The sequence below is a fragment of the Somniosus microcephalus genome, chromosome 24 (assembly GCF_052327205.1).
Source record: "Somniosus microcephalus isolate GS21.2 chromosome 24, FLI_Smic_1.0, whole genome shotgun sequence".
NCBI classification, from domain to species: domain Eukaryota; kingdom Metazoa; phylum Chordata; class Chondrichthyes; order Squaliformes; family Somniosidae; genus Somniosus; species Somniosus microcephalus.
Window position 1 is genome coordinate 9,496,083 of NC_141010.1, and position 20,562 is coordinate 9,516,644.

The 20,562-nt window shown below is 47.8% G+C and overlaps 1 protein-coding gene across 7 annotated transcripts in view; it reads right to left on the reverse strand.

The window, feature by feature from the left end:
- Positions 1-20,562, reverse strand: part of srcin1a (SRC kinase signaling inhibitor 1a) — a 496,431-nt gene that overhangs the window by 269,392 nt on the left and 206,477 nt on the right. For 6 of the 7 annotated variants that reach the window (XR_015073440.1, XM_085966198.1, XM_085966197.1 and 3 more), the window contains one exon: positions 17,834-17,884. The exons of the other annotated variant lie outside the window; for it this stretch is intronic. Coding sequence is in view for 4 of the 6 variants with exons in the window: in XM_085966198.1 (XP_085822324.1) it covers positions 17,834-17,884 (51 nt within the window). In the remaining 2 variants the exon portion in view is untranslated. The remainder of the gene's footprint in view (positions 1-17,833; positions 17,885-20,562) is intronic. 7 annotated transcript variants of the gene reach the window in all.

The following is a 20,562-nucleotide window of genomic DNA, read 5'->3' on the forward strand; positions in this document are numbered from 1 at the left end:
AGAAGGCCTTCGATAATGTCCCTCACAAGAGGTTGGTGAACAAAATTAGGGCACATGGAATTGGGGGCAATATACTAGCATGGATTGAGAATTGGTTAACAGACAGAAAACAAAGAGTAGGGATAAATGGGTCTTTTTCAGGATGGCAGGCTGTGACTAGTGGGGTACCGCAAGGATCGGTGCCCCAGCTATTCACAATCTATATCAATGATTTGGATGAGGGGACTAAATGTAACATTTCCAAATTTGCTGATGACATAAAGCTAGGTGGCAGTGTCAGTTGCGAAGAGGATGTGAAGAGGCTTCAAAGGGATCTTGACAGGCTCAGTGAGTGGGCGAGAACATGGCAGATGGATTATAATGTGGGTAAATGTGAAGTTATCCACTTATGTAGAAAAAACAGAAAGGCAGAGTATTTCCTAAATGGTGAAAGATTGGGGAATGCAGATGCTCAAAGGGACCTGGGTGTCCTTGTACATGAGTCACTGAAAGTGAATGTGCAGGTGCAGCAAGCCATTAGGAAGGCAAATGGTATGCTGGCCTTCATTACAAGAGGATTTGAGTACAGGAGTAAAGAAGTCTTACTTCAATTATATAGGGCCTTGGTGAGACCACACCTGGAGTACTGAGTACAATTTTGGTCTCCTTACCTAAGGAAAGATATACCTGTCATAGAGGGATGTGCAACGAAGGTTCACGAGATTGATTCCTGGGATGGCGGGACTGTCGTATGAGAAGAGATTGAGTAAACTAGGCCTGTATTCTCTTGAATTCAGAAGAATGAGAGGGGATCTCATTGAAGCATACAAAATTATTACAGGGCTTGATAGGGTGGATGCTGGGAGAATGTTTCCCCTGGCTGGAGAGTCTAGAACCAGGGGCCACAGCCTCAGGATAAAGGGTAGGCCATTCAGGACTGAGATGAGAAGAAATTTCTTCACACAGAGGGTGGTGAATCTTTGGAATTCTCTACCCCAGAGGGCTGTGGAGGCTCAGTTATTGGGTATATTCAAAACAGAAGTCAATAGATTTCTGACTAGTAAGGGCATCAAGGGATATGGCCGGTGAATGGAATTGAGGCAGAAGATCAGCCATGATCTCATTGAATGGCGGAGCAGGCTCGAAGGGCCGAATGGCCGACTCCTGCTCCTATTTCTTATGTTCTTATGACTTTTATTCTACAAAAGCCCATTCTGCTGGAGCTCAGTCAGCCAAAGGACGCAGACTCCCAGCTGTTGTTTGCTCTTTCGTTCTGTCCACAGCAGCAAACCTCCTCTGTCTGACTGAAGATCTTGCAACGTAGAGACGGGACGACGTTTCCCACGGCCGCGCAGCGGTCTGGAGGTCCCGCGCAGGCCGCTCACCGGCCTTTCAATGCAGGAGACTGCGCATGCACAAAATTGTGAATGGGCCGCGCAGCCTGTTAAAGGGACGGCCCTGCATTTATACTCCAACCCCCTTGAAATAAAGGCCAACATTCCATTTGCCTTTTTGATTACTTACTGTACCTGCATGCTAACTTTTTGTGTTTCATGCACAAGGACCCCCAGGTCCCCTCTGGACTGGAGCATTATGTAATCTCTTTCCATTTAAATAATAGTTTGCTTTTTTATTTTTCCTGCTAAAGTGGTTAACCTCGCACTTTCCCACGTTATACCCCATCTGCCAAATGTTTGCCCACTCACCTAGCCTGTCTATATCCCTTTGCAGATTCTGAGTCCTCTGCACAACTTGCTTTCCCACCCATCTTTGTATCATCCGCAAACTTGGCTACATTACAGTCGGTCCCTTCACAGAATCACAGAAACCCCACAGTGCAGATAGAGGCCATTTCGGCCCATCGAGCCTGCACCGACACATATCCCACCCGATCCCCGTAACCCCTTCACCAACACATATCCCACCCTATCCCCACGTATTTAATCCCCCTAACACTAAGGGTCAATTTATCATAGCCAATCAACCTAACCCGCACATCCAAGTCATTAATGTAGATTGTAAATAGTTGTAGCCCCAGCACCGATCCTTGTGGCACCCCACTAGTTACCATTTGTCAACTGGAAAATGACCCATTTATCCCGATGGGAACATTGGTCACTTGTGAATTATTTTACACTATTTTCAAAATTTAAAGGCCAAAACCTCAAACAGATGATAAATGCAGATTTATTTAGTGTTAGTGTCGCCAACTCTGGTTGGCTGTAGTCCGGGAGGTTTCATCACATGATCTCCCGCCTCCAACCGCCTCACCCAGTCAAACAACCTTTCACCCCTCCCTCCCCCCACCGCCATCTCCAATATTATAACAAATAAACAAAAGTGTTTGAAGAAAATGGGGGGTGGGGGTGGGAGGGGAAAGCACAGAATTATTTTTAAATTTTCTCTGATTTTTCTCTCGGGCTTTTCATTCAATCTCAGGAGGTGGGCGTGGCCGGCAAGGCGAGCAGTAGCTGCCCATCATCTGGTTGCTCCGAGATGGCGGTGCTGGGCTTTCTTTCTTGAACAAGTGGTTCGCTAGGCCACTTCACAGGGGAGTCAACAGTCAACCACTTTGATGTCGGACTGGAGTCACGTATAGGCCAGAACGGCTAAGGTTGGCAGGTTTCCTTCCCCTGAAGGACATTAGTGAACTAGGTGGGTTTTTATGACAATTCACAGCTTCCTGTTTACTTTTACTGAAACAATTAAAAAAAATTTTTAATTCAAATTCTCAAACTGGTGGGATTTGAGCTTGCAATTGGCTGGATTATTACATCCAGGCCTTGGGATTACTAGTCCAGTAACAGAACCACTACACTACCACATCCCCTGGCTGATTAATCTCGGGGGAACAGACCTGCAATGTGAACATGGCTGAACTCAGGCCGCCTGTAACTCGACACAAGACAGTAGGCCCCAGTCTCAGTCATTCACGTATAACCTCGCTGACCATGATACTCATATTTTGGTACAGGAGCTGTAAACAAGTACAAACTAGTGTACTTACCACTTCTCACAGGCCGTCCCCTGTGTTGAGCAAGGGTATTAAGAGTTAAAGAACCAAGGCGGGTAGATAGATTTGAGATACAGATCTGCCATGATTTAATTGAATGGCGGATGAGGCTTGAAGGGCTAAATGGTCTCCCCTCCTGGTTCTTATGTCCCGAAGCACCTCAAAGCCAATTAATTTGTTTTAAACTCTTCTTCTTCTTCTTAGGCAGTCCCTCGGAACCGAGGATGACTTGCTTCCACATTAAAAATGAGTTCTCAGGTGACTGATGAGTCCAATGGGGGACCTACAGTCTCTGTCACAGGTGGGGCAGACGGTGGTTGAAGGGGCGGGTGGGTGGGGTGCTTGGGTTGACGTGCACTCCTTGCGCTGCCTGCACTTGGCTTCCGCTTGCTCCCGGCGAAGAGACTCGAGGTGTTCGGCACCTTCCCGGATGCTTCTCCTCCACTTTGTGCGGTCTTGGGCCAGGGATTCCCAGGTGTCGGTGGGGATGTTGCACTTTTTCAAGGAGGCTTTGAAGGTGTCCTTGAATCATTTCCTCTGCCCACCTGGGGCTCTTTTGCCGTGTCGGAGCTCCGAGTAGAGCGCTTGTTTTGGGAGTCTCGTATCGGGCATGCGGACGATGTGACCCGTCCATCGGAGCTGATCAAGCGTGGTCAAAGCTTCGATGCTGGGGATGTTGGACTGAGCGGGAGCACTGACTTTGGTGCGCCTATCCTGCCAATGGATTTGCAGGATCTTGCGGAGGCAGCGTTGGTGCTTTGAGGTGCCTGTTGTACATGGTCCATGTCTCTGAGGCATACAGCAGGGCGGGTATCACTGCTGCTCTGTAGACCATGAGCTTAGTGCCGGGTTTGAGGTCCTGGTCTTCAAACACTCTCTTCCTCAGGTGACCGAAGGCTGCACTGGCACACTGAAGGCAGTGTTGGACTTCGTCATCGACGTCTGCCCTTGTTGACAGTAGGCTCCCGGGGTATGGAAAATGGTCCATGTTGTCCAAGGCCTTGCCATGGATTTTGATAATCGGGGGGCAGTACTGTGTGGCGGGGGCAGGTTGGTAGAGGACCTTTGTCTTACGGATGTTTAGTGTAAGGCCTGTGCTCTCGTACGCTTCGGTGGAAGTGTTGACAATGGTTTGGAGTTCGACCCCCGAGTGATCGCAGGCGCAAGCGTCGTCTGCATACTGTAATTCGACGACAGAGGATGGGACGACCTTGGATCTGGACTGGAGGCGACGGAGGTTGAACAGTTTCCTGTTTGTTCTGTAAATTAGCTCCACTCCAGCAGGGAGCTTACCGAGGGCGAGATGGAGCATTGCAGCAAGGAAGATCGAGAAGAACGTTAGTGCGATGACACAGCCTTGCTTGACACTGGTCCGTACGTGAATGGGTCTGTGGTGTCAGGATTGCGGCTTGCATGTCGTCGTGAAGCATGCGGAGGCTGGTCACTGCGAACGCACAGCAACATCCCAGAAACAGCCAGTGGGGTGAATAACCTGCTTTTGGTGGCGTTGCTAAGATATAATGGGCCAGAAATTCAGGTTGGAGGCTTCCTGCGGGCGCAAGCCCCCGACCTGCACTTACATAGCGCGCCTGCCGCTGTGCTGTGGGCCCGCGTGGGATTCCGATCCTGGGCCTCCTCCAGCTGCAAGTGCGCAGTGCTCGCGTATCCCAGCGGCGCAGTTAGTTCACAGCGTCCCCTGGGATAACGTGGGCCATGGGGAGCCAATCGGAGCAGGGAATCTCTATTCATAGATTAGTCTAGGAAGAGCTGTCAAATCTATGAATAGAGTTCGGCCCCAAAACATTAAAAAAAAAAAAATTATTTGAAGTTTTAGTTATCACATTTTTAGAAGAACTATAAATTACATAAATTAACTATTTTAAACAAAAATTTAAATTAAAAAAAAATTAATTACAGTTTCTAACAGGGCTAAAAATAAACGTACCTTTCTTTAAAGTATTTTAAAATGATAAACCTGTGGAAAAAAGTTTTAATTTTACTTAATTAGCCTCTTACCTTGTTAAAAGCAGGCCCCGTGACTGCTTTTTCCATGTGCAGCTGCTATGGACTTACCTGCACGGAGAAACCTGTAAAAAAAAATCCAAAGTTCCAGGCGTACGCGCTGCCCTCTCCGGCGCACGTGTTTGACCTGTGAACCCCTTCCTTCAAGGGAACGGAAGTTTCGGTTTCCAGCGCATGCGCAGTGCATGAGTGAAACCGGCACTTCCGTTGGCCTTACGGGTGTGTACCCTGTGCGTACTGACCCGTGGAGACCCGAATTTCTGGCCCATAAAGATGTGGTACAAGAAATCAACTGCGCAAAGGCAGTTCAGTAAGATTGAACTATTCATTCTGTTGCTGATCAGCTTAGAAATGCTTTCACACATTATTCAGGGAGTGAAAGAGCCAATTAAACGCTGTTTGCACAAATCCACTCTATTCACAGTTCAGTTAACAGCTAAACCACTTGTTTGGTATGCAAATATTTTGTTAACCAGTACAATACTAATTAGCACAAACAAGCTTTTCTTTTCGTCGGACATACTTAGAATTGAAGAGAATGACTCCGTTTCAATTGGTTTCGGCTTAAAGAGATTCACTTCTTTCTTGCACAATCCAGCCCTCTGGCCGAGATGCCAACACAAGAAGGCCCTTCTCTAACTGGAACATTCAGGATCTGCACAAAATTCTTTTTTTAAGTTGGTAAGTTCCACATTCTAACCACTCTCTGGATAAAGAAGTTTCTCCTGAATTCCTTATTGGATTATTAGTAACTACCTTATATTTTTGTCCTCAATTTTGGTTTTCCCCACAAATTGACATTTCTCTCTGTGCTGTTCCAACACAGTCGTTTACCCGTTTCGAGTGAAACAGAGCACCTTTCACGACCACCGGACGTCTCAAAGCACTTTACAGCCAATGAAGTGTAATCACTGTTGAAACGCGGCAGCCAAGTTGCGCACAGCAAGCTCCCACAAATAGCAATGTGATAATGACCAGTGATGTTGATTGAGAGATAAATATTGGCCAGGACACCAGGGAGAACTCCCGTGCTCTTCTTCAAAATAGTGGCCATGGGATCTTTTACGTCCACCCGAGAGAGCAGACGGGGCCTTAGTTTAATGTCTCATCCGAAAGACGGCATCTCTGACAGTGCAGCACTCCCTCAGTACTGCACTGGAGTGTCAGCCTAGATATTTGTGCTCAAGTCTCTGGAGCGGGACCTGAACCCTCAACCTTCTGTATCACAGTATGGTATGGCAGCTGTAGCTACTATGACCGGAAAGCCCTGCAGCGGGTAGTCAAAACTGCCCAACGCATTACCGGCACCCGGCTACCGACCATAGATCACATATACCAGAAACGCTGTTTACGGAGGTCACGGTCCATCATCAAAGACCCTACCCACCCCAGCCACAGTCTGTTTGCCCTCCTGCCATCTGGGAGACGCTACAGATGCATTCGAACCAGTACGACCAGAGTTAGGAACAGCTTCTTTCCCAGGGCTGTCATCCTACTGAACTCCACAAATAAACTCTAAAGCCTGCACATCTGCCAATGCACTTTATTATGGTTATGTTTATGTTAATGTATTACAAGCCAAATGTATGTTGAATGTTTAAATGTCTTAATCCAAATGTACACTCTCGGGAGCCGCAAGCCTACATTTCGTTGTACTGCACTTGTGCACTAACAATGACAATAAAAGTTGATTTGATTTGATTCTGACTCAGGAGCGAGGTTGCTACCCACTGAGCCACAGCTGACACAAAGGCAACTAAACCCACAACCTAAGGGTTTTAGAATTGAAGTTCATTTTCCACTAACGATGACTTGGCAGCACTAGTTATTGAGGTAATCATTTCCCAATTCATTTCCAGCAGCAATAAAGCAAACACAGGACCACGGGCCGCTATCCTCAGCTCTTATCAAGCTGGACAAAGGGTGGGCTTCCTATTTGAAGAACAACCCTGTCCTGTAATTATTGGCACAGTTGTACCATTGAGATAATGATTTCACTGGAATGGGTTTCATTCTATGGGAGAGTTACATAGGAACAGGAGGAGGCCATTCATCCCCTCGAGCGTGTTCCGCCATTCAATCAGATCATGGCTGATCTGTACCTCAACTCCATTTCCCCGTCTTTACTTCAGATATCCTTACCTAATAAAAATTTAATTAATCTCAGCCGTGACAATTTCAATTGACCCCCTCTTCTTTGAAATAGTGGCTGTGGAATTTTTTACACCCACTTGATTTTTTATTCGTTCATGGGATGTGGGCGTCGCTGGCAAGGCCAGCATTTATTGCCCATCCCTAATTGCCCCTTGAGAAGGTGGTGGTGAGCCGCCTTCTTGAACCGCTGCAGTCCGTGTGGTAAAGGTACTCCCACAGTGCTGTTAGGTAGGGAGTGCCAGGATTTTAGACCCAGTGACGATTAAGGATTGGCGATATACTTCTAAGTCAGGATGGTGTAGGACTTGGAGGTGGTGGTGTTCCCATGCGCCTGCAGCACTTGTCCTTCTAGGTGGAAGAGGTCGCGGGTATGGGAGGTGCTGTCGAAGGAGCCTTGGCGAGTTGCTGCAGTGCATCTTGTAGATGGTACACACTGCAGCCACGCTATGCCGGTGGTGGAGGGAGTGAATGTTTAAGGTGGTGGATGGGGTGCCAATCAAGCGGGCTGCTTTGTCCTGGGTGGTGTCGAGCTTCTTGTGTTGTTGGAGCTGCACTCATCCAGGCAAGTGGAGAGTATTCCATCAAACTCCTGACTTGTGCCTTGTAGGTGGTGGAAAGGCTTTGGGGAGTCAGGAGGTGAGATTCTCGCCGCAGAATACCCAGCCTCTGACCTGCTCTTGTTGGCACAGTATTTATATGTATTTTACACTCACAGTATTTGAGGGAGCAGACGGGGGCTTGGTCTAACATCTCAGCCGAGAGGCGGCACTGAAGTGTCAGCCTAGATTATGTGCGCAAGTCTCAGGAAGTGGGACCTGAACTACATGGTGAGAGTGCTACCCACTGAGCCACAGCTGATATCTTGCCGTCTGAACTCTGAGTTTGTGTCACAACCGCTAACCCAATGACAGCTCATTACATACAATGTAGAGGAATGTCCATTGGTGCACCTTACAGTATCAATTTGGCTCGATTGGTAGCACACTGACAACAACAACTTGTACTTATATAGCTCCTTTAACGTAGTAAAACACCCCAAGGCGCTTCACAGGAGTATTTTAAGACAAAAAATTTGACACCGAGCCACATAAGGAGAAATTAGGGCAGGTGACCAAAAGCTTGGTCAAAGCGGTAGGTTTTAAGTAGGAAGTTTGCGGGTTCAAGCTCCCACCTTCAGGACTTGAGTGCATAATCTAGGCTGACGTTTCAGTGCAGTACTGAGGGAGTGCTGTACTGTCGGAGGTGCCGTCTTTCATTTGAGACGTTAAACTGAAGCTCCGCCTGGTGTATGTTGAAGATGGCATTGCTCGAACTGTAGAGACCTCTCCTGCTGTGCTGAGCACCATCTATCTCTCGCCCAACACCAGCAAGAAACAGATTCATTGGTAACACATCTCATTCGCTGTTTGTGGGACCTCGCCACGTGGGGATTGGCTGCTGTGTTTGTCTCTGTAAACAACAGTGGTTGCACTTCAAAGTGAATTAACTGGCCGGGAAACACTCAAACACAGGCGAACTCTAAGTAATAAAAAAAGGAAGGAAGTTAAGCTCCTCATCACGTTCCCCCGTTTGAGATCGGGTACCGATTTTTTTGAAAGCTGCGAAGGGGCCAGAGCGTAGAGCAGTGGCTCACACCGGGACTAATAATAGGATTGTTGCTCCGATTGTAACAGGGAATTTCGGGATGGTGAGCTGCTTGTGGTTTCACCTTTCAGGTTGGTCTGCCCTTCCAAATATAAGATTCTGAAGGGGCTTGACAGGGTAGATGCAGAGAGGATGTTCCCCCTCATGGGGGAAATCTAGAACCAGGGGGCATAGTTTCAGAATAAGGGGGCACCGATTTAAATCGGAAATGAGGAGGAATTTCTTCTCTCAGAGGGTCGTGAATCTTTGGAATTCTCTTCCCCAGAGAGCTGTGGAGGCGGAGTCATTGAATATATTTAAGGTGGAGATAGACAGATTATTGAACGATAAGAGAGTCAAGGGTTATGGGGAGCGGGCAGGGAAGTGGAGTTGAGGCCAAGATCAGGTCAGCCATGATCTTATTGAATGGCGGAGCAGGCTCGAGAGGCTGATTGGCCGACTCCTGCTCCTACGTCTTATGTTCTTATGTTCCTCTATTCCTGCACTGGCAGACATGTTGAGGCACTCGACATTGAAGCAATGTCGTCAATGGCAACTGCACTGTCAACAGCACGAATAGAAAGCGGGACGACCGGCCAATGAGATGGTGCTTTTGTACATGAGGCAGAGAGCGTAAAAGCAAGGACATGATGTTGAGTCTGTACAAGGCGTTGATTCGGTCACTGTTCAAGCATTTTGTCCAGTTCTGGCCATCCCGTCGTAGGAAGGATACAAGAGTCATGGAAAGGGTGCAGTGAAGATTCGCTGCAATTGCACCAAGAATGTGATGCTTTAGTTATGAGAAAGGCTTGAAAAATTGGGGCTTTTTCCACTGGAACACAAGGTTAAGGGAGAAATTCAATCAATGTTTTCAAGTTGCTGAAATGCTTTGAGCGGATAAAAAGCCAAAGATGGTTTCCCCCAGTTGATAACTTGGTAACAAGAAGCTGAAGATTGAAGATTAACACTAGAACAAAAAAAGTTAGAAGAAAGTTTTTCCACACAAAGAGTTGATAGAACACCACAAATGGCTCTTGAGACACGACTTAAAAGGAAATTTGGACGAGGATTTGAAAGCACATGGGGAAAGGATTACAGTAGATGACTTCAGTTGAATAGTTAGCACTGACTCAAACACAATGATTCTACGATAAGAAAGAAAGACTTGCATTTCTATCGCGCCTTTCACAACCTCAGGACGTCCCAAAGTGCTTTACAGTCAATGAAGTACCTTTGAAGTGTAGTCGCTGTGGTAATGGAGGAAACACGGCAGCCAATTTGCGCACAGCAAGCTCCCACAAGCAGCAATGCGATAATGATCAGTTAATCTGTCTTACTGATGTTGTATAAGGGATAAATATTGGCCAGGACACCGGGGAGAACTCCCCATCTCTACTTCAAAATAGTGGCCGTGGGATCTTTTAGGTCCACCTAAGAGAGCGCAGGCGGGGCCTCGGTTTACCGTCTCATCTGAAAGACGGCACCTCCGGCAGTGCAGCGCTCCCTCAGTGGAGTGTCAGCCTAGATTTTGTGCTCAAGTGTCTGGGGTGGGACTCAAACCCACAATCTACTGAATCAGAGATGAGAGTGCCACCCACTGAGCCGCAGATATAAAGCAGGAGACCTTTTATATCCAGTGGCGTCTGAGACACAAACTTTTGTTGGTCCCTTTAAGCTACCGTCAGGTCTCCACTTGGTTGTAAGTGCATGGGCTGGGCTACATTGCTTTGTAACCACAGACTGGGGCTCTCTAGTCTCTCAGACCAGTGGCAGAGCATTGATATGATGTGGAGATGCCGGTGTTGGACTGGGGTGGACAAATATGAGAAGTCACACAACACCAGGTTATAGTCCAACAGCTTTATTTGAAATCACAAGCTTTCAGAGCGCTGCTCCTTCGTCAGGTGAAGTTCACCTGACAAAGGAGCAGCGCTCCGAAAGCTTGTGATTTCAAATAAAGCTGTTGGACTATAACCTGGTGTTGTGAGAGTATTGATAGGGTTAGGGAAGGGGGAAAATCAGCCAGGGTTCCTGCTCCTGATCACTACCTAGTCATTCCTTCTGCAGATGTGCGGACATCAGGCAAGGACAGGCTCGGGCCTGGTTTGTGATGCTCCCCACTACCGAATAGCCTGCTGCAACTCACTGTCTAGAATTGCCCCTTGGTGAGGCAAAGCACCCCAGCAAGAGGCAGCGCCCTGAAGAGAGAATGGGGAGAGAATTGGAGAGAAACACAAAAAAATATTAAAAAGCTCTCATCAATATCTCATCCTGTGTTAAAGGCCCACCCTCGATTTAATGGAAAAACACACAAGCGGGCAGATGTTCATAGACCTGTAGGAAATCCCTCACTGAAAGAAGCAGCAGGATTTTCCGATGGAAAGCTTCCTGTTTTCTCAAACTACTCCAGGATTTTCCATTTTGACTGAAAAATCCACTTCCTACGATAAGTTGCCCTGCACCTAGTGAATTAGACAGCAGTGGCTGGTGGGACAGAGACTTAAAGGAGCATCGCCGGTAAGATGTGTCGCATGAGGCTGAGGGTGAGGCCAAATGGCTCATCGTTGATCACAGTTGTTGCCACATCAATACCGTGGCAACAAGAGCAGGTCAGAGGCTGGGTATTCTGTGGCGAGTGTCTCACCTCCTGACTCCCTAAAGCCTTTCCACCATCTACAAGGCATAAGTCAGGAGTGTGATGGAATACTCTCCCCTTGCCTGGATGAGTGCAGCTCCAATAACACTCAAGAAGCTCGACACCATCCAGTACAAAGCAGCCTGCTTGATTGGCACCCCATCCACCACCTTAAACATTCACTCCCTCCACCACCAGCGCACCGTGGCTGCAGTGTGTACCATCTACAAGATGCACTGCAGCAACTCACCAAGTCTTCTTCGGCGGCACCTCCCAAACCTGCAACCTCTACTACCTTGAAGGACAAGAGCAGCAGGCGCATGGGAACACCACCACCTCCAAGTTCCCCTCCAAGTCACACACCATCCTGACTTAGAAGTATATCGCCGATCCTTCATCGTCGCTGGGTCAAAATCCTGGAACTCCCTCCCTAACAGCACTGTGGGAGTACCTTCACCACACGGACTGCAGCGGTTCAAGGCGGCGGCTCCCCACTACCTTCTCCAGGGCAATTAGGGATGGGCAATAAATGCCGGCCTTGCCAGTGACACCCACATCCCATAAACGAATAAATAAAAATAAAAAGTTGTCGCTGCAGCCCTGGCACTGAGTAAATCTCAGAAAACTATGTTCTGGAGGATATAAGCTTAGAAATGATACTCACAAAAGGACTTGAATACACCCAGGTGACATTCGTCTGTCCGCTATTGTAACACGGATGATGCCCATATATGTTAAATGGGTTATTGCCTCCACTACGCTAAAGGGCAGTCACCCCAAGGTGTGTTAATTGTGAGCCCGCTATCATCACCAGTCCTTCGAGACCAGGGATTCTCATGTGGCTCAAACTCTTGGAATACAAAGTTTGACGGGGGTGGGAAGTTATGCTAAATTTATATAAAACTCTGGTTAGACCCCATTTAGAGTACTGCGTTCAGTTATGGGCACCACACCTCAGGCAGGATATACTGGGGTGCGACAGAGATTCACCAGAATGATAATGGGGCCAACAGGGTTAAATTATGAAGATAGGTTGCATTGACTAGGCTTGTATTCCCTTGAGTCTAGAAGATTAAGGGGTGATCTAATTAAGGTGTTTAAGATTGTACAGGGTAGATCGAGAGAAACTATTTCCTCTGGTGAGGGGGAGTCCAGAACAAGGGGGCATAACCTTAAAATTAGAGCCAGGCCGTTCAGGGGTGATGTCAGGAAGCACTTCTTCACACAAAGGGTAGTGGAAATCTGGAACTCTCTCCCCCAAAAACCTGTTGAGGCTGGGAGTCAATTGAAAATATCAAAACTGATTGTTTGGCAAGAGTATTAAGGGTTAGGGAACCAAGGCGGGTAGATGGAGTTAAGATACAGATCAACCATGACCTAATTGGATGGCGGAACAGGCTCGAGGGGGCTGAATGGCCTCCTCCTGTTGCTATGTACCTTCCTATGTTCTTCCCAGCAGTGGTGATGTTTGGCCACAGTTTTTGGTGTGATGCCTGCTCTCCATCTGCCAATTCCTTGGATGCCATCAGTCAGGTAACCAACGTGTCTCGACTCAATCGTTCCACACCTCGCCCGTACCCCCATCACAGTGACCGCTCGCATGAGAATCTCTTCATTGCTAAATGGATTGTTACGCAGGAACAGGCAACGCGAAAGGAACCCGTCAGTTTTGGGAACGCTCACTGCCGTGAGTAGCCGGCAGTCTGGTTTCAATATCCCACTGAACACACCCACAGGAAGCATGAAATGATCAACACCCGAGTTGGAATGGGACAATAGGGACAACCTAAAATGACCAGGTTAGATACCACGGTGATGATGCCCATGGGATTACCACATGGAGAAGACAGGCAGTTACTCCGCTGAACGGTAGGCGTGCAGGCAACTTGACCCGTGCAGCGGATGCCGTTTTCATTCAATCATGTTGCTGATGTGGATGTGGAGCAACAACTATTATTTTACATGGAGGTGGTGAAGCCAGTGAAATGAATCAGTCATTCATGAAAGAAAGACTTATGAAATAATACTGAGTGGCCTATGGGTGGCGTTGTCCAGGGAGAGTATAAATACTCGGGCACAGGCCCAGCTTGCGCAGGACATTCTTAACAGGAACTAGTGAAGGACACAACTAGACCTCCATGTTGTAAAACAGTTGATTAAAGCTTTGTTTAACGCTCAGACCAAGTGCCTAGTAGTTTTCTTACGTCAGCCAGATAATCGCGTCAGGAGTAACAGAGCGTGCCACTGGGATGCCTCCTTTGTATTTGTGAATGGGGCATTGAGTCGTTGTACGTTCCATGGTCTGTTCTGGTTGACCACAGTCGTGCACTGGGGAGCTTTTAATCCTTCCTTTGTGCATCAAGTCTCCACATCTGCCACGGTTTGCGCGGACGCGGTTTCGAGTCGCCCATAAGCTTCGCGGAAGACCGAAGCCAGGGATCTTCAGCGTCGGGTCTTTCACAGGGCGTTTGTTTGTGACTTCTCGTCAACTCCACTCGGCCTTCCCGAGCGTCACCGGGGTTGAAGTCGCGGTGTCGAAGGTTAAGCGCGTGGCTCCAAAAGGGCTTGCGCAACTTGAAGCGGTGGCGAGGGCCGCTGTTGAGACTGGATGCAGTGATGATAGAGGATGTCGTGTCAGGTTGTTTTAAATACAGGGATTTCTGGATTGCAAGCCAAAAAAATGAAAGCAGGGATTTCTGGATTGCAAGCTAAAAAAAAGCATACGAGGTGTTTATCTGTGGTTTTCAAACTTGCGTCAACATATCTCTGATGGGGCGGGGGTGGGAGGATGAAGGGCACATGGGCAAACTCCCATCCATTCCGCCATGCTGCCTGGAGATGCTTTAAGGCATCTGGCTTGAGTTCTGCTGATAGTAATCAACACTTGAAGGAGAGATCATTAAAATAGGACAGGGCACAGGCTGCCAAAAGTAAGAGGCTGTACCGAGTAAAAGTGGGACTGACACTTTCCACATTCAGAACAAACGCATCCTCCACATATCCCTGTTAATGGGATGCGAGGTCCCCTCGCAGCAGTCCTGCCTTCGACTGCGCTCTTCACACAGCAGCGCAGCTCATATGCTGGAGGCGTAGAGATGAGCTGCACAGATGGACAGGACAGATGGCGCTGAGGTGTCCTCACGCCACGGCCCTGGCACCATCTTCCATCTCAACTTGTGGCTTCTCTCTCGCTCTTCCTCCCTGCTGCTTCCAGTATCGGCATCAATCACTCTCGGATCTCGGAGCAAGCGTTCGTGAAAGGAAGAACAGGCTACCCAGGGAGAATATTTTTAGTATGAACTACTCTCCAACTCCAATCCTCATCTTTTACACTCGCATATAAAACACCCCCCTCCTACTTTAACCTCAAAGCAATAGCATCAATTTCACACTTTATATGCGAGCAAATGCTGCAGAATCCTGCCCACGAGGAATTGGGGCTTGAAACTGCTCAAGAACCATCCCCTGTAAGACCTTTACAGAGGGCGGAGGGAGTCAGAACTGGATCCAGACCCAAGTGACCGAGATGAAAGGGATGTTGCTAACCCATTGCCCCACCCAGTCCCCTGAACATTTAATTATTAACAGGCCACCTCCTTGCTCTTGAAGAGTTCTGATGCAAGCTGAGGAATGTGTGGTTTTAGCTTCTTTTTGGGGTGAGAGGGAGGTGAATTTTTGTACTTATTAAAATTTCATTGCTAAGAGAAGGACACGTGACGATCGAGCACCAGTGTCCGTGCACGGCATGACCCTGCACTGTGTGCGTCTGAGCGCGGTGCGACGTGCGCCATGTGTCTGTGCGCAATGCCTCTGTGCCTGGTGTGTCCGTGCACTGCCTGTCCCAGCATGGTCCGTCCGTGTGCGGTGTGACCCGGCGTGGTGTGACTGTGTGACCATGCGCGGTGTGACCGTGTTACCCTGTGCGGTGTGACCCTGCCCGGTGTGACCACATTACCCTGTGCGGTGTGACCCTGCCCGGTGTGACCGTGTTACCCTGTGCGGTGTGACCCTGCCCGGTGTGACTGTGTTACCCTGTACAGTGTGACCCTGTGTGGTGTGACCGTGTGACCTTGCGCAGTGTGACCCTGCGTGGTGACCCCCTGCACGGTGTGACCCTGTGCGGTGTGACCCTGCGCAGTGTGACTGTGTTACCCTGCGTGGTGTGACCCTGCACGGTGTGACCCTGCGCGGTGTGACTGTGTTACCCTGTGCGGTGTGACCCTGCGCGGTGTGACCGTGTTACCCTGTGCGGTGTGATCCTGTGCGGTGTGACCCTGCGCAGTGCGTCAGTTTAATGCCCACCATATTGCTAATAATTGTTTGAAGAACTTTCTGGGATCATTTCATCCTATCTAGTTATTACTTAGGTAATCTACATGCTTTTCAAAAACAAAAGATGTTCTTTATTTATTAATATGTCTGTACTAAAGACATGTGCGCGCACTCATACACACGTACACAAACATATACGCTCATGGGCACACATGTACAGACACACACATGTATGCACACAGACACACAAGCGTGCACGTACACACGGTTAAAGGAGGAACTGAAATGTTTCATTGTAAGCTATGAGACACCATATCAAATATCATCAGTTACTCTCAGACAGCCATCAGTGATTTGACGATCACTGCGAGGCAATCAGTGGCAGCCCACTCGACACATCCCAGAACGTGATACCAAACGGTGGGCACAAGGGGGAGAGATGGGACATTGGGAGATGGCACTGATTGAACTGCTGTATGGAGGTTTATGGAACTATGCCATTGGTCGAAGACTGTAATGGAAGTGATCCAAAATAATGACTGTTCTTCTAAGATTTATTAGCAAACCTTCTGCCTGATTGAGGAGCTGGATTACTTCTTACAATCAACAGGATTATCAGTGGTTTGTTCTACAATTCCTTCACTATACCACTGATTAATACTGATGTTCCAATCCTTCACAGTTCCCAAAAAGGGCTTTGAGTGCACTCAATCCCACCAATCCACCTTCTCTCCATGTTTTTCAATCCTTTCTTTCTCCAGAAACACGTTTTATATTGTTCATTTCAACGGCCGTCCCTTCTACAACTCGCACATCCTTTCTGTGGAAATTTTCTCCCAGCTGCCCTTCTTATTCCTAACGTTCTCATTTCCCACTGCCCCCCACCTCCCCCCCGGGTATTTGAACCCTTTCGCCACAGCCAAGTATTTGCCCGGGTTCACTTTTCCAATCCCCTCCTCCTTTCCGTTAATAAAGCCCAGCTTGTCTCACCCTCGACCATGGCTCACTACTTCTCACCCACTTTCCTGAACCAGTCCGTTAGTTTCTTTTGGACTGTCAGTAACCTTCAGCAGTTCAGCAAGAGTAACTGACGCCTCCTGACACATGATACCGTGAAGGCCCCCCACTCGAGCACTCCCCATCTCAGGGACATTTATGGGACCAAGTCATTCCTCAGGCATGTTTCAGTTCATCAGCCGCCTAGACTTTCCCGAGCGAATGCTCAAGTGTCAGAATAATAGCTGTCCTGTAAGCAGTTTGATTCCGTTACTTGCTGCAATTACTTACCGCGAGTGCTCACCTGTGGCACTTTGCTCTCGGTGTGTCGAGGGAGGGCTGAGGTTCACAGATCCCTCACTGATCGCCAGAGCACCTTCTGTCATTATTCCAACGCTCTCCTGGCCAGCCGCCTTCCGCTCTCTGTAAACTTGAAGCTCATTCAAAACTCTACTGCCCGTGTCCTAACTCGCACCAAGTCCCGTTCACCCATCGACCCCTGTGCCCACTGACCTAGATTGGCTTGGGTCCGTAAATGCCTCAATTATAAAATTCTCGTCCCTGTGTGCAAATCCCTCAATGGCCTCGCCCCTCCCTATCTCTGTAACCTTCTCCAGCCCGAGAACCCGCATCCCCGGTTTTAATTGCTCCACCATTGCCGGCCGTGCCTTCAGCTGCCTGGGCCCTAAGCTCTGGAATTCCCTGCCTAAACCTCTCCGCCTCTCTACCTCTCTTTCCTCCTTTAAGATGCTCCTTAAAACCTACCTCTTTGACCAAGCTTTTGGTCACCTGTCCACCTTGTGTGGCTCGGTGTCAAATTCTGTTTGATAATCGCTTCTGTGAAGCGCCTTGGGACACTTTACTGTGTCAAAGGCGCTAGAGAAATGTAAGTTGTTGTTGTTACGGGCCCCACGGCGTGTCAAGGGCCAGTGAGCTGCGCCACCTTTCGGCCCCTTTCTACTTCCGTGGTCCGCCCTCTGCAGGGGTTCGACCAGGAAATGATCGCATCAGTGGCTGGTGAAATGGAACTACGGGTCTACCTTTGGGAGCTTGATCACATGACCCAATGCTGTTTTCCGTTTATATTTCCCGGTCAAGGCATTCTGAGTTCAGACATTTTCCAGATGAATCTCACTCACCTTGGTCCGCTTTTCCGGGTTGATGAGGTGGAAGTCTCCTCTCCTTGTCGGCTGTAAGGGGTGCATGTACACACAGTGAGTTTGGGACAGTACATCCCGATTACTGGTCATGAGACACAGAGCAAAAACACTGCTAACATAACAGAAACCTCTCAGCAACACATTGAGCAGCACGACGTAGGCGGGGTTTTCGGGCACATTGATGGGAAGCAGTAGCGGGAGCTTGGAGTCACGGAATCTTACAGCACACAAGGAGCCCATCGTGCCTGTGCTGGCTCTTTGAAAGAGCTCTCCAATTAGTCCCACTCCCCCGGCTCTTTCCCCCATAGCCCTGCAAATTATTTTCCTTTTCAAGTATTTATCCAATTCCCTTTTGAAAGTTACTGTCGAATCTGCTTCCACCGCCCTCTCAGGCAGCGCGTTCCAGATCACAACAACTCGCCGCGTTAAAAAAGAAATTCAATATTCCCCCCCACCGGTTCTCACTCATCCAGAAAAGAACGATTGACAATTAATTCAGATATTGAATAGTTACAGGCTCGTGGATCTCATGAGTGCAAAAGGCTGACATTGTACGTGGGGTGGGCGAAGGAAAGTACATTCTCCAGCACCTTACCTACATCATAAATACCAGGAACGCATTTAAGCATCTTTCTAAGGCTTGACTGTACAGCGGTAAGATTCATAATACAGCGAGGGTCACTTCAGCCTCATTTTTTAATCCATGGCCCTCCCCACAGGCCGAGTGAAATTCTGGGCCTCGAATCACAGCCTGTCCAAAGGTCAGCAGTGACTCAGTGTTGGACGCCTCGGTTCACAGGTCACCGTGTGAAATTAGGAACCAGGGACCGTGAACAAAAATAAACCGTCTGTTAGTATAATACCGCACTAACCCCATTAGTATAATACCGCACTAAACCGCCTGTTAGTATAATACCGCACTAACCCCATTAGTATAATACCGCACTAAACCGCCTGTTAGTATAATACCGCACTAACCCCATTAGTATAATACCGCACTAAACCGCCTGTTAGTATAATACCGCACTAACCCCATTAGTATAATACCGCACTAACCCCATTAGTATAATACCGCACTAAACCGCCTGTTAGTATAATACCGCACTAACCCCATTAGTATAATACCGCACTAAACCGCCTGTTAGTATAATACCGCACTAAACCGCCTGTTAGTATAATACCGCACTAAACCGCCTGTTAGTATAATACCGCACTAAACCGTCTGTTAGTATAATACCGCACTAAACCGCCTGTTAGTATAATACCGCACTAAACCGTCTGTTAGGATAATACCGCACTAAACCGTCTGTTAGTATAATACCGCACTAAACCCCGTTAGTATAATACCGCACTAAACCCCCGTTAGTATAATACCGCACTAACCCTGTTCGTATAATACCGCACTAAACTGCCTGTTAGTATAATACCGCACTAAACCACCTGTTAGTATAATACCGCACTAACATCCTGTTAGTATAACACCACACTAACCGCCTGTTAGTATAATACCGCACTAACCCGCCTTTCAGCATAATACCGCACTAATCCGTCTGTTAGTATAATACCGCACTAACCCGTCTGTTAGTTTAATACCGCACTAAACCGCCTTTTAGTACAATACCGCACTAAACCGCCTGTTAGTATAATACCGCACTAACCCCATTAGTATAATACCGCACTAACCCCATTAGTATAATACCGCACTAAACCGCCTGTTAGTATAATACCGCACTAACCCCATTAGTATAATACCGCACTAAACCGCCTGTTAGTATAATACCGCACTAAACCGCCTGTTAGTATAATACCGCACTAAACCGCCTGTTAGTATAATACCGCACTAAACCGTCTGTTAGTATAATACCGCACTAAACCGCCTGTTAGTATAATACCGCACTAAACCGTCTGTTAGGATAATACCGCACTAAACCGTCTGTTAGTATAATACCGCACTAAACCCCGTTAGTATAATACCGCACTAAACCCCCGTTAGTATAATACCGCACTAACCCTGTTCGTATAATACCGCACTAAACTGCCTGTTAGTATAATACCGCACTAAACCACCTGTTAGTATAATACCGCACTAACATCCTGTTAGTATAACACCACACTAACCGCCTGTTAGTATAATACCGCACTAACCCGCCTTTCAGCATAATACCGCACTAATCCGTCTGTTAGTATAATACCGCACTAACCCGTCTGTTAGTTTAATACCGCACTAAACCGCCTTTTAGTACAATACCGCACTAACGCCTTGTTAGTATAATACCGCACTAAACCCCGTTAGTATAAAACCGCACTAAACCGCCCGTTAGTATAATAACGTAATAAACCGCCTGTTAGTATAATACTGCACTAAACCCCGTTAATATAATATTGCACTAACACGTCTGTTAGTAAATTACCTGTTAGTATAATACCGCACTAAACCCCCGTTAGTATAATACCGCACTAAACCACCGTTAGTATACCGCACTAATCCGTCTGTTAGTGTAATACCGCACTAACCCGTCTGTTAGTATATTACCGCAATAAACCCCGTTAGTATAATACCGCACTAAACCCCGTTAGTCTAATACCGCACTAACCCGTCTGTTAGTATAATACCGCACTAAACCCCCGTTAGTATAATACCGCACTAAACCGCCTGTTAGTATAATACCGCACTAAACCCCCGTTAGTATAATACCGCACTAAACCGC